This window comes from Sciurus carolinensis, chromosome 18 (assembly GCF_902686445.1).
Source record: "Sciurus carolinensis chromosome 18, mSciCar1.2, whole genome shotgun sequence".
Lineage (NCBI taxonomy): Eukaryota > Metazoa > Chordata > Mammalia > Rodentia > Sciuridae > Sciurus > Sciurus carolinensis.
In genome coordinates this window covers 40,843,846-40,859,798 of record NC_062230.1, presented here as the reverse complement: position 1 = coordinate 40,859,798, position 15,953 = coordinate 40,843,846, and the positions used below count along the sequence as shown (strand labels likewise).

Genomic DNA, 15,953 nt, shown 5'->3' with positions numbered 1-15,953 from the left:
GCCTCTGGCCAGAGTGGCCCTCCAAATCAAGCAGCCAGCCAGTGCCTGCTCACCGTGGCCCAGGCTCCTACCCAGCCACCCCACAGCACAGGGGTGCAGTCACGCCCGTCCCTCTAGCTGGCTGGGAAGAGACCACCCCAGCCCCAACACTATCCTGACCCCACAGTGCCTCCACGGAGCCAGGCCCAGTGCCACCCCACAGACCAACCCGGTTCCCAGGCCTCCTGCCTCCCTGAAAGCAGGCGATCGGCAGGGACCCCGTCTGATCTCTGGCTGGGCAGGTCAGAGGGTGGAGAGAGACAGATACCCAGAAGGCCAGCTGGACCACACAGTGGGGCACGGCCACCTGCAGGCTCCTCAGCTTCCACCCTCCCTGCATGGCCCTGATGCCGGAAAGAGACGGGCCTGAGGCCATACTGAGAGAGCACGGCCCAGACCCAGTGTGACCCCTCTGCCTGCGGGTCAGGCAGGGTCCTCATCCACTGTGCAGAAAGTGTCAGTGATGGATGGTGGACACCACTCCCGAGTCTCTGACTTCGCCCTGCTGACTCCCCCAGGGCTGGGTCACAGGGTTATAGGCTTGGGTCGAATGCAGGGTCTGGGGGAGAGTTGCCACATGCAGACACGCCTGCATCCTCCCAGGTGTTCCAACCCAGCCCAACCGCGACCATGGAGGGGGAAGCAGCCCCAGCCGAGGCTGACTGGCCCCTGCAGGGAAGGGACATGGGTCAGAGGTGGCTCCAAACCTCCTGTCTGGTCACAGAGCCAGGAAGGTCCACTGCAAGGACAGAACTTGCTGGGGACAAAGGAGTCAGAGATGCCTTCCCAGAGCCTCACAGAGAGCAGCTGGACAGGAGCCTGGAAGCAGAACCGGCTGGGCTCCCCCCTGGTGCCCTGGCCTGCCTTCCACTGCTTCCTCCTCGGAGGCAAGGGACCCTCCTCACCCACGGTGCCTCCTGGAACTGTCAGCAGCTCCTGCAGGGTCTTCCCAGGGGCTGGGGAGCACACTTCCTCACTGCCCCAGATGTGAGTGGCCCCAGATGTGAGCGGCTCCAGCTCAAGGCACTGGCCACATGGTTAGAGCACGTGCCACCACTGGGCACCTCCAATCACTTACTGGTCTCATCAGCTCCCGCAAGCTGGAGCACTGGACACAGTGGAGAACAGAATCAGCGCTGCTGAGGAGCCTGCAGGGCACTGGGGTGGGGCCACCCAACTGCACTGCCAGGCCCTGTGGGAAACAACTCAGCACCAGGGGAGGCACGTCGAATGGGACGCTCGGCGGCGGCAGCAGCAGGTTCCAGATCTGACTGCCAACACTCACTCCTGAGGTCTAATCAGGGAGGTGACAGGTCACCGTCTGAGAGGGAACCGGGTAGGGCTCCAAGGGCAGCAGTGGCAGCCACAGATGCAGCAAGGAGCTCCTTCACAGGTCTCCAGGTAGCCGTGCCAGGCAATGTTTCTAACAGTGCAAGCTGGACAGACGGACACATCTTTCCCCTGCCAGGGCTTGATCCCAGGCAGTACCCAATCTTGGGGGAGCATGACACTTACCTGCCAGGGGCACAGTCACTAAAATGCACATCCCCTGAGCAGCCTAGCCCCAAACGAATGCTCTTTTCTTCAACAAAACCAGTGCGGTGCCAAGAAAGAGGCGGCGTCTGACTGCCAACCTGGCCATCAGGACGAGCTTGCCTGCCTGGCAGGTCCACCTGCCTGGCTCAGCCCTGTGTTGCTTTCCACAAGTGCAGTCAACAAAACTGCCACCACAGGGCAAGCCAGGGTCCAGGCTGCAGGAGGGCACCTCGAGTTCAACATGTCCAGGGGAGGGGACAGAACCTCTTCTCAAATGAAAAAGACACAAGACTGCTTTTGGCCATGAGTCCTCAGGGTGGTTTCCAAACACTTAAACGTAGACTCTTTCCTGACCAATACATTACAGGTGAGTAAAAAGCACCATAAACTCCATTGCTGTGATCAGGCAGAGCTACCTGAAATTCTCTCCACTGGTTTAGATTAAAATCATGATGTCTCAGTCACAGCAGCCTCCAGGGTGTCACAGAAAAATGCAGCCAGAATCATCGCATGCTTGTCAACTGTCACCACCCAGAAGAATGGAAAGGTCAGTCATGAGGGGGCAGCAGCCCAGGATCCTGCCTAGGGAGAGCCGATCGACAAGGCAAGACCCCCTCAGCTCATGGCACTTTGTACTCAAATGTCCACCTGGGGCCTGGGCAGGGTGGGCAGCTGCTGGACTATGCATCCACCAAGGGGCTGTGAGAGAACTGTTTCTGTCCTCACCCTTCAACAAAAACTGTGACTGATCAGATTAAGTCCTGCCCAGGAAACAACAGTCTCCACATGTATGCACCACAACATGCTGCTGGCCACTGAGTGACCCGTGGGAAGGTCTAATAAAGCATGACCAGGCCAGAGCCACACCTGTAATAAGCTCCTTGGTTCTCCTTCGGATAACACAGCTTAGCATCCTGATCATCATGGCTGGTGCCACGCCTGGACGAGCTAGAATGGCCCGAGTTCCTTCAGAGAGGACAGAGCGATGGCCAGTGTGGAGATGTGGCACGTGGACACACAGGCCAGCGACAGGCAGAAGGGGAGAGCCTGTTCTTCTGCAGGCTGGCTCTGGGGAGAGCTGCCTTCAAGCCTGCAGCGAGTGCCGGTCACATCCCTGCCTGCAAAGCCCTTGACCACACCCGTGGAGCACAGGAGCCAGAAAAGGCCATGCTGAAGGGGAGGCCAAGACCCCAGGGGCAGCCTGGAGTGCACCAAGATAACGCGGCAGAGTCGCATGGAAGGTGGGCTCCAGGACCAGCCCTCTGGTGGGGAGCCCCCACTGCCAAACTTCCCAGGGATGAACAGCTCCTAATGGAACAGTGCAAGGAGCCCAGAAGTCCTCTGCAGCCTGCATCTCACACAAGTGCCCAGGTCCCCTCCCACGAGGCTGCCTGCATGCCCATCTGTGGTTCACAGGACTCCGGCCTCACAAGTCCAACAGCCCATCTCCACGGTCCCGGAACTCTCGCCGTGGCCAGGGCCAATCTGTAACACCAACAGTGTCTGCTGCTGGCTGTGTGGCTCCTCTGGAACGGGGAAGAGGCTGGGGAGAAGGGGTGCCTCAAAGTCAAGCCTCAGCCTCAGCGCATTTCCAGCGGCCCAACGCGACTTCTGCCTCCACGTCCCCATCTGCTGTGGCTCAAGCAGGCAGGAAATGTGGTCTCAACAGGGCCATCAATCTCCAAGCAGAGGCAGTGGCAACCAGCAGCCCCTCCACCTCCTAAGTGACCGTGACATTCCTCCGGATTGATTTAAGAAAGTCTGCGCCCTCTGGAGCTGCCAGGAGACCCTGTGGTGTGTGTGCAGGGTACTACGCCCACTGGGCGAGGCAACAGGCCTGGCACCAGTTCTACTCACCAGACCTGCCCCACATTGACCAGGGACAGGTAGAGACCCCAGAGAGCAGCCATGAGGATCATGTTGGCACAGCCGGTCATCAGGACAAAACACGAGATGCCCAATCCAAGCACAGCCAGCAGGTCCAGGTTGAAGTCCATGTCTGACCAGTCCAGCAGCCAGATGACGGTGGGTGCATAGCTCCAAGCGCCCCAGGCACCCTGGCCCTGGAAGTAGTGCTGCACGCTCTTCAGGTATGCCCTGCAGGGCAGCAGGCCTCGGTCGCCAATCAGCTGCTTATTCTGATGCAGAGCCACCAGGAACGCCACGGCTAGGAGAGGAAGGCCAAGGGACGTGAGCGGGAGCAAGCCCCCAGGCCTCAGCAGCGGGGTCTCAGAGCTGGGGGCCGGGTAGGGCCAAGGGACGTGAGCGGGAGCAAACCCCCAGCCCTCAGCAGTGGGGTCTCAGAGCTGGGGGCCGGGCGGGGCCAAGGGACGTGAGCGGGAGCAAGCCCCCAGGCCTCAGCAGTGGGTCTCAGAGCTGGGGGCCGGGTGGGGCCAAGGGACGTGAGCGGGAGCAAGCCCCCAGGCCTCAGCAGCGGGTCTCAGAGCTGGGGGCCAGGTGGGGCCAAGGGACGTGAGCGGGAGCAAGCCCCCAGGCCTCAGCAGTGGGTCTCAGAGCTGGGGGCAGGGCGGGGCCAAGGGACGTGAGCGGGAGCAAGCCCCCAGCCCTCAGCAGCAGGTCTCAGAGCTGGGGGCCAGGTGGGGCCAAGGGACGTGAGCGGGAGCAAGCCCCCAGGCCTCAGCAGCGGGGTCTCAGAGCTGGGGGCCGGGCGGGGCCAAGGGACATGAGCGGGAGCAAGCCCCCAGGCCTCAGCAGTGGGGTCTCAGAGCTGGGGGCCGGGCGGGGCCAAGGGACATGAGCGGGAGCAAGCCCCCAGGCCTCAGCAGTGGGGTCTCAGAGCTGGGGGCCGGGTGGGGCCAAGGGAGGTGAGCAGGAGCAAGCCCCCAGGCCTCAGCAGTGGGGTCTCAGAGCTGGGGGCCGGGTGGGGCCAAGGGAGGTGAGCGGGAGCAAGCCCCCAGGCCTCAGCAGTGGGTCTCAGAGCTGGGGGCCGGGTGGGGCCAAGGGAGGTGAGCAGGAGCAAGCCCCCAGGCCTCAGCAGTGGGGTCTCAGAGCTGGGGGCCGGGTGGGGCCAAGGGACGTGAGCGGGAGCAAGCCCCCAGCCCTCTACAGCGGGGTCTCAGAGCTGGGGGCCGGGTGGGGCCAAGGGACGTGAGTAGGAGCAAGCCCCCAGGCCTCAGCAGTGGGGTCTCAGAGCTGGGGGCAGGGCGGGGCCAAGGGATGTGAGCGGGAGCAAGTCCCCAGGCCTCAGCAGCAGGTCTCAGAGCTCGGGGCCCGGTGGGGGCGGGGCCTCGGACCAGCGGCTCAGCATCCAGACCCATGCTCGAGAGGTCCAGGGAAAACGTACTGCTTTTCTGGTATGCACACCTGTGTGCCACCTGTCACTCAGAGGAGGCTGATAGTTACATGCAGATGTGCAGCTGGCACCCCCCCGTTGTGAGCCATCCTGACTGCCCTGGTGTCTGTTGGCAGGGTGACCCCTGAGCCAAAGGCTGCGCCGCTGCTCACAGGGAAGCCACACTGCACCAACTCCAACGGCAAGTCTGAGTTCACCCCCGGAGGCCACACCTTCACAGGGCAGTCACGGCTTCAGATCCCAGGTTAGCCACTGGAGAGAGCCAGGCCACGTCAGTACCACAGGAACAGGCATGCCGGTCCACCCAGGGAGGAGAGAACAGGCCAGTGGACAGGCCATGCCATGTCCACCCAAGGTAGAGAGGACCAGGCCACACCCTATCCACCTAGGAGAGGACCAGGCCAGTCAGCACCAGGAGGGACAGGCCACGCCCTGTCCACAGGTAGAGAGGACCATGAAAGCACTAAGCAGCTGATGAAAGAGCGACAAAACAAAAGCCAACCCTCTGGAGAAACGTGCATGAACACTGGCCTCAGCTGTCCATGGAGAGGGAGGAGATGCTCCAGTGTGTGCACGATGGCCTGCTTCCATACACACGGCTCTGCGTCCCCAGCAGCCAGACTCCAGGGCTGGGCAGGGAACAGAAGCAGAGCTACAGTACCCTGTGGCCAGAACAGGGGGCGGCACCAGGAGAAGAGGTGGAGGCATGGTAGGTGCGAGCTGCAACCAGCAGAGACCACCAGTGACCGCAGCCCACAACCGGAGCAGCACAGCCGGTGACCCTGTGGGAGCTTAACCCAGGTGCAGACTGGACGTGGTCCATGGTGACCACGTTATGTTCAGTTATGAACAGAGGCTAGAAGACACAGTCCTCCTTTCTGAGGATTCTGGTTTCCCTAGACGCCCCCTCCTGGAAGTAATGAGAGTCCCTCCTCCCAGGGACTGGCTGCCTTGGGCGGAGTGGGCAGGACGCAGTGGCTAGGCAAAGGGGACACCCAGCAGCCACAATTTAACCAGATGACCCGTGTGGGTACCACAAGAAAAGCCCCTCTTGGTGGAAGAATCTTCCCCAAGCCCACTGCCCCCGTGGAATCAGGAGAAAACATCAGACAGAACCCACTTGAGACCCAACTTGAGGGATGTTCTGTAGAACACGTAGCCAGGGATCCTGCACACTGTCAAGGTCATGAGAAAGCAGGGCAGGCAGGGAGAGGTGAGGGCTGATGCCATGAGGATCTCTAGATGGGGTCCTGGCTTTGCTGAAAAACCCAGAGTACAGTTTGGCTATTTGTTAAAAAAAAAAAAAAAAAAAAAAAAGTGAATGTTTCTTGAAAGTCCACCAAATTGCAGCTCATCAAGAAAACCGCTGAGCCCTGTCTTCCTCCTCGCCTTTATACCAGGTTCTTAAAGAGATTTTATCTGCAGAGTCCCAGGTCCAGCCCAGGGAACACTAGCGTGAGTGTGGATCCAGGCCACGGCCAGCACCTCACAGGCCCCAGGCCACGCCTCCTGCGCCCAGTGAATCAGCCTTCCTCATTCAGCCTTCGCAACGCTGCACTGCCACAGAGGCCAGGGGCCCGTGGCAGTGGTCATTTCCTCAACGTCCTCTCATTGTGTGCTTTAGACTCCCTTACTGCTTAGAGACCCTGTGGAAAGGGGCTTTTGGCACTTCCATGTAATTTCTAGAGTGGGCAATGGCGTGACAGCCCTGCGCTGCAGCCAACGTGGGTTCAGCTGGCGAGAGGCAGCCGCAGACCCCCCTGCCGTGCCTGAGGAAGGCTCTGAGGGCCTCTGCCAGCCTCCCTCTTCCTCAGAGATGCAGGCTGTGTCCTTGCTGTACACAGGGGACGCCATTTCACTAGAGAGTACTCTCCCACAACTTGGCTGCGAAGTCCCATCGCAGGAGCACAGCATGCTGGGTCCGGGGGTGCCCGCCCTCCTCCAAAGCCTCAGTCCTCCGGGGCTCCCACCACCTGGGTGTGAACCTGGTGCTCAAGACACTGGCAAAGGTGGGGGGTGCAGGGAAGCGCTGGGGCCCAGGGACAGGCTTCAGGGGCCATCGCACTTGTGGTGGCTCACGGCCAGGGCTGGGGCTGCTCTTTGCTGTCCCCTGGGGATGACGGGGATCCAGCAGAGCACCATGGGCTGCAGATGTGGTGCCTGCCAGCACTCGTTCAGCCCCACAAGCATGCTCCAGGGTGAGTCCACGCACACAGTGATGGGCCTTCACTCCAAGTAGCCTGGGTGGCTGGCCTTGGCTCCCTAGCATCCCCAGCAGCTGACCCCAGAACCCTGGGTAGCGCTCACCCCAGCACCTGCACCTGCCGGCACTTTACAGATGAACACTCAGGCCACTGAGGAAGGCACTGGTGAAGGGACAGGACTGCTGGTGCCGCCGCAAGGCTTCACTGCAGACCTCCGCACGGCCAGGGAGGTGTTCCTCACTCAGCACGTCTTCCTGATCAACAGCTTTACACTTGCCTCGTTAAGACAGCGTACATGAGGTTAAGCTCGTCTAAACGCAACGCCTCTCAACGGGGGCTTTCTACACAACACACGTAGTCATGTTTAGTTAGCGTCCTTCAGTAGCTAGCAGCACTGTGAAACCCAACATTCCAGTGAAGCACCCGGAGAGCCCCTAGGACACCTTGAAAGAGCCCTGGGATCCTGGGAAACAGTGCTGTGCAGAGTGCCAGTGAGATCCAGGACCTCCTAGAAAGAGCCCATGCAGGAGGACTGCCCACTTGTCCAGGACTCTCAGCCAGACACCACAACCCAGGAAGACTGAAAACTGACTCTCCCTAAATGCACTTACTCTCAAGGTAGGAAAGAAATGCACATATCATAGCAAATTGCCCTGTGCTGGGTACCAGGCTGAAAACATCTACCCGTCTTCGGAAACAGGGAATCCCCAGAGACCGGAAGCTCCACTGGCTCATGTGGAAACCTGAGCCCCAACTTAGAGCTATGCCGGAGGCTCCCCTGCTGCATGCTAGTGAAGCTTCACAGACAACGTTGGTCCCATCTCTGTAGCCCTGCGAACTTTCAGAACAACTGCTCAGCGCTGCGCAGGATGCGGCGACACTGAACAAGGCCATACTCCACAGCAGCTTTAAAGAAAGAATGAGTGGAAGTCACTCCAGTGACTACGGGCAGGGTCCCAGCTCTCTGCACTCACACAGAACCCAAAGTGGACGTCACTCTCCCACAAGCAAGCTGCAGCAACTCCTTTCACGTGTGAGGAAATGAAGCAGAGATGCCCCCATCCTGAGCAGGACCAGGGAAGCCCCTCTCGAGCTCTCCGGAAGGGCAGCTGCCCTAGCCCAGCAGGGTTGGCCTGGCCCTCTCACTGGCCTCCAGGTTTACTTGGGGCTCAGTTTGGTTTTTCTTACCAACATGCCGGACCACGTGCTCACAGAACCATAGCCTCAGCTAAAATTCCAGGTTTTCAGGACCTAAGTGGGAGGTACTTGGGATTGGCAGCTGCCCCCACACCCAACACGGCAGGGGCATGAGGGGCAACACAAGGCAAAGATGACCAGTGGAAGTCACCAGCCAAGAACCCTTATCCTCCCCTAACCCTTTGGGTCACCCCGCTGGGACCCTATGCAGGGCGGAGGAAACAAGTGCGAGAAGTGCATCAAGTTCATACAATCTCGAGGACAACCTTGAGGGTGGGACGAGGATGTGTGGAGAAGGCAGGATATAGGCACAGGTAGCCTAGCAAAGGTCCAGCGTCACAGGAAGGGCACAGGGAGGAAAACTAGACTTCTATACAGGGGCGGGGCGCCCGGGAAGGGGCGGGGCGGGGTGCCCGTGTAGGGGCGGGACGCGGGCTCGTGCAGGGGCGGGGCGCCCGTGTAGGGGCGGGGCGCGGGCTCGTGCAGGGGCGGGGCGCCCGTGTAGGGGCGGGGCGCGGGCTCGTGCAGGGGCGCGGGCTCGTGCAGGGGCGGGGCGGAGCGCGAGCTCTCGTGCAAGCACGGGCGGGGTCGCAGGACGCAGACGGCTTCCCGGGCCTGCCGGGCACTTACAGTAGACGAAAGCGAGGGCCCTCAGGAGCACGATTCTGGTCAGCCAGAAGGTGCCTGCGCGTAGGCGGGCGGAGCAGCTAGCGTCATCACGTCCTTGCGCGGGCGGCGACCCAGACCCCAAGTCCGAGTCCCCGGCCTTCCGCCTCCTAAGTGACCCCTCGGGCGCCGCCATTACTACCGTCTCGGCGCATGCGCGGGGAGGACGGGGCGCGGAGGCCACGCCCTGACCACGCCCACGATTTGATCGGTCACGCCCGCGCGTGGGCAGGCCCACCCTCCGCGCAGGCCTAGCGGGCGCTGCGGCTGGGAGGGCTGCTGCGCACCCCGGGATTCCCTGGTTCATTCGTTGGTTCGTCTCTCCAGTCCGTGTTGCAGAAGCCCCCGGGCGCCCTGTCCTCTAGGGAAGGAGCCCAAGGGAGGCGAGTGGAAAGTGCGTCCTGCGCGCCCTGCGGTGTGGGTCCCGTGCCTGCGCAGGGGAGCCCCGCACGGGCAGCGCTTGGGATGCAGGCCCCTCCTTTCCATTCTCCGCGGAGGAGGCTGGGCAGCCGACACAATTGGTGGGTCACCGGGTGGGCAGGGCTGACTCCAGCTTCCCCACCCACCCGAAATCCCACGGGGTGTCTGCACAGCCTTCTAAACCCCTACTATAGACAGGCAGCATTCCTACAGGCTCTGGGCTGGATCTCAGAGGGGTGAAGAGGGGCATCTAGAACTCAGAGGGAAGAACGTAACACTGACCAGAGCAGGACCCCACAAAAGCCAGCAACTCTGCTTCTGATAGTAGGAGCCACTCAGTCACTGTTCAGGGGTGCTCTGAGACTAGATCAGTGGTTCACAGGCATTCCTTAGACGAGAGAAGCCCTGTGCAGGACAGTGGGCACGACAACCCTTCGAGTGCCCGGGTGAACTGTGTGGTTCTTGGGAAGAAACAGTGAGGTGTGGGGTTTTCCTTCATTTGTTAGCACACTTTACTTACTAAAGATTCTATTTCTTTGTGTGTATTGCAAATGTTTATCTTGATTCTATTTGGTATTACATCTTGTCTTTAGTCTCTGAATTTTGTTCCTGGTGTTTTGACATGTAACTTATCAATGCTTGCACGGTCAAATGATCCAGATTTAGTGCCTGTCTACGCCTTTGCCCATCTGCAGTGAGAGCCTCATGAGGGGTTTTCTGTGGACAGATGCACCCCCTCCCCAAATTAGGCCAGACAGGTAACTCTGGGACCCCTCCCCAACCCCAACCTTCCCCTGTTGCTGGGATAACAGCACTAATGGTACATTGTACAGTCATTTTTTCAAAGTTTGCCTTTCTTTCCTATGAGAAACCCTCCCTCAGGAGCCCAGCTGTGACCTGTAACAGGTTGTAGTGGACACATGTTGCAGTGGACGGCTCGGACACCTGCCACATCCTATTGTGCCTCCAGGGCAGCAGTGTGTGCCCAAGGTCTCAAAGCTTGGGGACGGCCCTGCACCTCTGCTCGCTGTCTGGGGGCTAGAGACGACAGTACAGCTGTTTGGGAAGGCAGCCAAGCCTGCACGGCTTCCCTGGGTCCCTGTCTGGATACCAGAGCTGCACTGGACGGAAGGCGAGGCAGGACAGCTCTGCCATCAGGTGTGACCCTGGGTGCTGCCTTTCAGGTGGGGACAATCCTCACAAAGGGCTCCTTTGTCCTCAGCTTCCCCTTGCTGGGGCTGCATTGTCCTCCCTTCAGGAGGGCACAATGGGGCATTGTGCAGAGCAGAAAAGGGCCCCTTGTTCTGGCATCCAGCTCTCAGCGCTAGGCTGGCTCCGTGCTCCCTGTCTGGATTTGCCCAGGGTGGGCGAGGCCAGCGGAAGGGTCTGCTGGGAGCTTGCATCCTCTGCAGATCAAGTTTCCTGCCTGGTCTGCCTTCCTGGGATGCTGTCTGGAACTGGCCAAGCACAGGTCACACAGGGCAGAGCTCCACCAAGGAGCGTTGGGCCGATGACTGAGATCTCACCATTTCAGCCTGAATGTAGTTGAAACTACACCGTAAAGAGGAAAGACATTCTGACATGTGCTACAATGTGGACGGGCCTTGAAAACACCAGGCTAAGCGAGACCAGAGACACATGTGTGACTGCACTCGGAGGAATCGTTCAGAATGGGCAGCTCCAGGGGGGGAGAAGGTAGCCTGGAGGTCGCGAGGGCTGAGCGGGCAGGGGATGGGAGTCTTGGTGGGCATGGGTTTCCAGATAGAAGATGGATGTACAGCATTGTGAATGTATGAAGTGCCACCAGATGGTTCCAGTTACAGTGATTCCTTTCACACTATGTAAATTTCACCTCAATTTTAAAAGAAAAAGTAAAAGAGCAAGGCAGAGTGACTATCCCAGTGACTCAGGAGGCTGAAGCAAGAAGATCACAAGTTCAAGGCCAGCTTCAGGAACTTGGCAAGACCCTGTCTGACTCAAATAAAAAGAATGTGAATAGAGCTCAGTGGCAGAGCACTCCTAGGTCCACGTCCTAGTACTGCAAGACAGACAAACAAAAATTCAAAAAGTAAAACAAAAACAAAGAATGTCCCTGAAGTAGTATGTCTCATAATCACCTGGAAGGCTTTGCTTCTGTCAGTGGGGGAAAGTCCCATCGTGTCCACCAAACTCAACCTTTTCCTCTGTTAAGCAGTATCTGGTTTAAGGTACAGCTGTGTCTTAGGCCCTAGGAAGATGCCCCACATCAAAAACAAAACCTCTGCATACCCAGACTCAGCTGCGTGGCCAGCAGACTGGTGCAGGACTTGGGGTGGGGGTAGAGGTGCTCTGCAGGCCAGGTGAAGCCCTCGGGGGTGCTGTTCTGCAGGCAGGGGAGGGTCCTGAGCTTCACTTTCAAGCAAGAACTAGGAAATGTCAAGCTGACAGGAGGGGCCCGAAGGAGCTGCCCCAGGGTTATGGGAGGAGGAGTCGGGAAAAGGGAAATGGGGAAGGGAGGGGCCCCAAGAGGAGCTGCCAAGAGGGCTGGTGTCAGGGGACCACAGCACGCCTGACCCAGGTGGGCCTTGCACCCCAGCCACCCACAGCCTCCTCCAGGGCAGCCCCCGGGACGAGGCACACAGCCCATGGCTGGCCACACTCCCAACAGCTGCGCAACGGCTTCACAGAGGAATGAGCCCTCTGTCAGCACCCCGTCCAGCTGTCCCCGGGCACCCCAGCCTGGCAGCCCCCACCGCGTCAGGGCCATTGTCCCCGACATGTGGTTGCAGCTGTCTCTGGCACCCACAAGAACCCAGCCTGGGTCCAAATCTAATCGTGCACCCCTCATTTACCCCAATTTTTCATGTCTTGAAGATTGTTTGTGGGAGGGGAGCAGGACCTGTCGACGCTAACATCTGTCGGCTTCTCCGGGAGGGGTGGTCAGTTTGGCCTGATCCCACCCTGACTGTCCAGTGGCCAAACCCCTGTGGGAGGCTGGCAGGTGGGGGTGGGGGTGAGCAAGCAGGTGTTGTGCCATTTGCTGGCTGTGTGGGGACCGTGACTCTGGCAGCTGTTCTGCTTGGCTCGGAGGTCTCCTCTCGCGCATCCCTGCTCCCCCTGCCACACACCCTGGGAGATGTGGCCCTGGGTGCCCTGCAAGCTGGTGAGCCACAGCTCTCGGCAGGGTGGAGAGCTAAGCTTCTCCATGCAGCTGCGTCCCGGTGATAGTCCTGTGCAGCCAATGGACGTGTCCTTTTCTTCTACTAGTAATTATATTCTGAATTGGAAGAAACCTTGGAAACCGCCTTGCTTGTGGGCTGGACTGGTCACTCCATTGGTCATCAGTCACCCCAGTAGTGCTGCCTAACAAACAGCCCTAAACCACTGGCGTGTGTTGTGGCCAGTGTCACCCAGTGCCAGGCCCTGCGGTCTTTGGCTCAGAGGCACAGCCAGTTTCCTGTGCCTGTGACCTGTGGGACCCTTCAGAAGCAAAGGTTCACCCAACACGGGCTCCCGCACCTGCAGCACCCTGCCTTCTGCAGCCGGGGAGCCATGTCCCCCACAGACCCAGTGAGGCACTGAACTAAAGCCTCCCTCACCATATTCAAGAAAATAAGTGCTTGGGAGACAGAAGAGATCTTTTCATGGGTGTGTTTAATTTGCCTTTGGCACTGATGTGTGTCTGGAACCTTCCATCTCAGCAGAGGCCAGGACCAGAGCCAAACAGAGCCCCTCTCACCAAGAAGTTACTTATTTCTCTGTGATAGCTCTACTTTAAGCCACCCTTCGCCTTCCTGGTTATACTTTCAACAGGCTCCGCTTCAGGGATTGCAAATGTGGACATCATTCACAAGAAGCCTCCTCAGGTTGGGAAGCTGGGCTTGGAAGGGTGGACGCCGGTCTCGGCATGCCATGGGCTCAGAAGGCTCCTTTTCTGAAGAGTCCCTATCAGTGTCCAGCTCCCCTCCTGCATGTGGATGAGATGGCTGCTCCCAGCCCATGTGTCACTTCCCAGTGGAGCTCAGTGCCCAGAGGAGTGTGGCACTGAGCTGGTGAGGATGAAGGGCAGAGTTCCAGTGAGCAGGGTCAGGTGGCCAGGCAGCCTGAGTCCAGGGGGGCAAGAACTGCAATGGAACAAGGCTCCAGGGGAGCAAGTGTGAAAAGGAGCAGGGTTCAGGGGAGGGGCTGCAGGAACAGGGCTGGGGCTGGAGGCCCAGGCTCTGGTGTCAGACCAAACCCGCTCCACCGGGCATGGGCAGGCATGGGCCTAGGACGTGCAGAAGTCCCAAAGAAGTCCCTGCTTGAGTCCAAACACCTGCGACAGACTCTACTGCCTCTGGGGAGGTGCTGCTGGCACTGGCAAAGTGCTAGGAGCATGCCAGCTGCAGAGGGGCAGCTCCTGGCATAGGGGCCCAGGAAATGCTGCTCTTGCACGGCCAAGAGGCAGGAGCATGGGGTAGCGCTCTGTCACCCTCAGAGTGCACGTGGAAGGATGGAGCTCCCCGCTCCCAAGCCGGCAGAAGATGTCAGCTCAACCGAGGGGCCAGCTGTGGCCCCAACCAGAACTTCCACTCCAACCAGCACCCCTGAGACAGCTCATCCCAGAGCCCTGAATATCTGTTATGGGGAGGCGAGACTCCTGGGGTGGGGCCAAGCAGGGCCCCTGTGTGCCCCTCTGCTGCCTGTCTGTGACCCGGCAGGACGGGGTGAGCTGTCTCTAGGAACCATGGCTCTGAGCAGTTCACCCTTCTCTGCTGCCAGGTTTTATTTCTGCCAGACCAGCAAGTAATTAAAAGCACCAATTAATCTCCAATGCTGTGCTGGGACACAATGCCAACTACTTCATGGGCCACTTTGGATGAAGGGGTCAAGGGAGGCCCAGGTCAGGGCTGTGGACACAGGGGGACATACTAGCCTGGAGCTCACAGGCCACTCCACCCTCTCCAATGCTTTTCTTTTAAAGCTTGCACAAGGACAAACAGCCTCTGTGACCCCAGGACAGGCCGGGCAGACTGACTGGGAGAAGAGCACTGGACAGTCAGGACAGTGGGGTACCCTCCTCCTCAACGACATTCGGTCCACACTGCCACTCTGGCTCCCAGCTCCTCGAGCACACAGGCCTCCCATAGGCAGTGGCGGGTGGGGGTCCTTATTCTTGGAAGCACTCACGAGGCTAGGACTGGCCCCCCCTTCCCGCCAGCCCACCCTGGGTCCTGGCAGTTGCCCATGGTGCTCTGCTGGGGTGTGGGTCCAGTGACCAAGTTCCATCAGCTTTCCCAGGTCCCAGGGTCAGTGGTCCAGCAGTGGGTATCTGGTTTAAGTTCAGTCAGACCCTCTCTCTGAAACCACATAGCCCTCCAGACCAAGATAAGGTCATGTGGACAGGCCAGTACCATAGAGGAGGCTGTGGGCAGGAAGAGCTAAGAGGAAGAGGGAGGGTTGTCCCCACCAGGACAAGCATGTGTGGCCCATGAGGTATTTTGGGGGGTTTTTTGGTTTTTCTTTTTGCAGTACTGAGGGTTGACCCAGGGATGCTCTACCACTGAGCTACCTCCCCAGGTTTAATTTTTTATTTTGAGACAGGGTCTAAGCAAGTTGCCCAGGGTGACCTTGAACTTATGATCTTCCTGCCTCAGCTTCTTGAGTCACTGTGATTACAGCCACGGCCATGGTGCCCAGCTTGCCTCTTGAGATTTAAATCACTGTGGTTCTCTTTACTCTCAAAGGCCTGTGTTCTCTGCTGCCCCAGGGTCTTTGCCTCACCTGCACCCTCCCTCAGTGGTCTTTACCCCTCGGGATGCTTTGCACATGTTGCACCCTGAGAATGCTCTCTGCTCCTTTCCTTGAAGTCGAAGGCTTCACTCAGCTGAACTGTCCCCTCTCTAAGGCTTCTGGGATCACCCTTCTTAAAGCCCCCTCCCCTGTGGGAGGGAAGTGTCTGCCTCCCTGCTCAACACCTGCATCTTCAGAGTAGGGGCTGTGTTGTGTGGTCCTGAACACACGACCTAGGAAAGTACTGGCACAAAGCTGTGCTTACTCTGTACCAGGGAACACATGACTCACCTTAGCCATCTCCCCCTCTGGAAGCCATATCCCAGTGTCCACTCAGCACCTGCCTGGTGGCTGAGGACGGGAACCAATGTCAGCACTAATGGAGTTGGCATTTTCCCAGAGCCATTGAGATGGCCCAGAGATGACCCTGGAAGGTGGACTTCAGGACACCCCCACATGCCAGCGGCCTGCACCGTACTGGGCCAGAAGGCCTGATCCTGGGCCAGTCAGGGACAAGCCCCATCGTGCCATCCTGGGATGGCCTGGACATGCATGACAGGCACTGCCCACCAGTTCCCTGGGGGCCAGAGTGACCTGGGCTAGGCACTCGACTCCTGGGGCTAGCCTCCTTTCCTTCAAGAGCATCAGGAGCCACCTCATCTGTGTCCTAGGGACTGGAGAAATGAGCCTGTGATGCTGCTTGGGGGGCCAGAGAGAGGCTGCCCTGCCCACCCCAAGCATCCAACCCCAGCTCTGCTTTGGCTTTCTTGGCAAAAAGGACCTCACCATTAAGACCTGTGACCCCAATCACACCTGGGCCAGGGAGG

General features: G+C 59.2%; 1 protein-coding gene across 2 annotated transcripts in view; it reads right to left on the bottom strand.

The window, feature by feature from the left end:
- Positions 1-9,141, bottom strand: part of Lmf1 (lipase maturation factor 1) — a 71,417-nt gene extending 62,276 nt beyond the window's left edge. The window contains exons 1-2 of one of the 2 annotated variants that reach the window (XM_047533464.1): positions 8,920-9,141; positions 3,433-3,742 (exon numbers count right to left, since the gene is read on the bottom strand). In XM_047533464.1, the coding sequence (XP_047389420.1) occupies positions 3,433-3,742; positions 8,920-9,091 (482 nt within the window). In that variant the 5' untranslated portion in view covers positions 9,092-9,141. The remainder of the gene's footprint in view (positions 1-3,432; positions 3,743-8,919) is intronic. The other variant, XM_047533463.1, reaches the window with a different exon arrangement.
- Between the last annotated feature and the right edge of the window lie 6,812 nt (positions 9,142-15,953).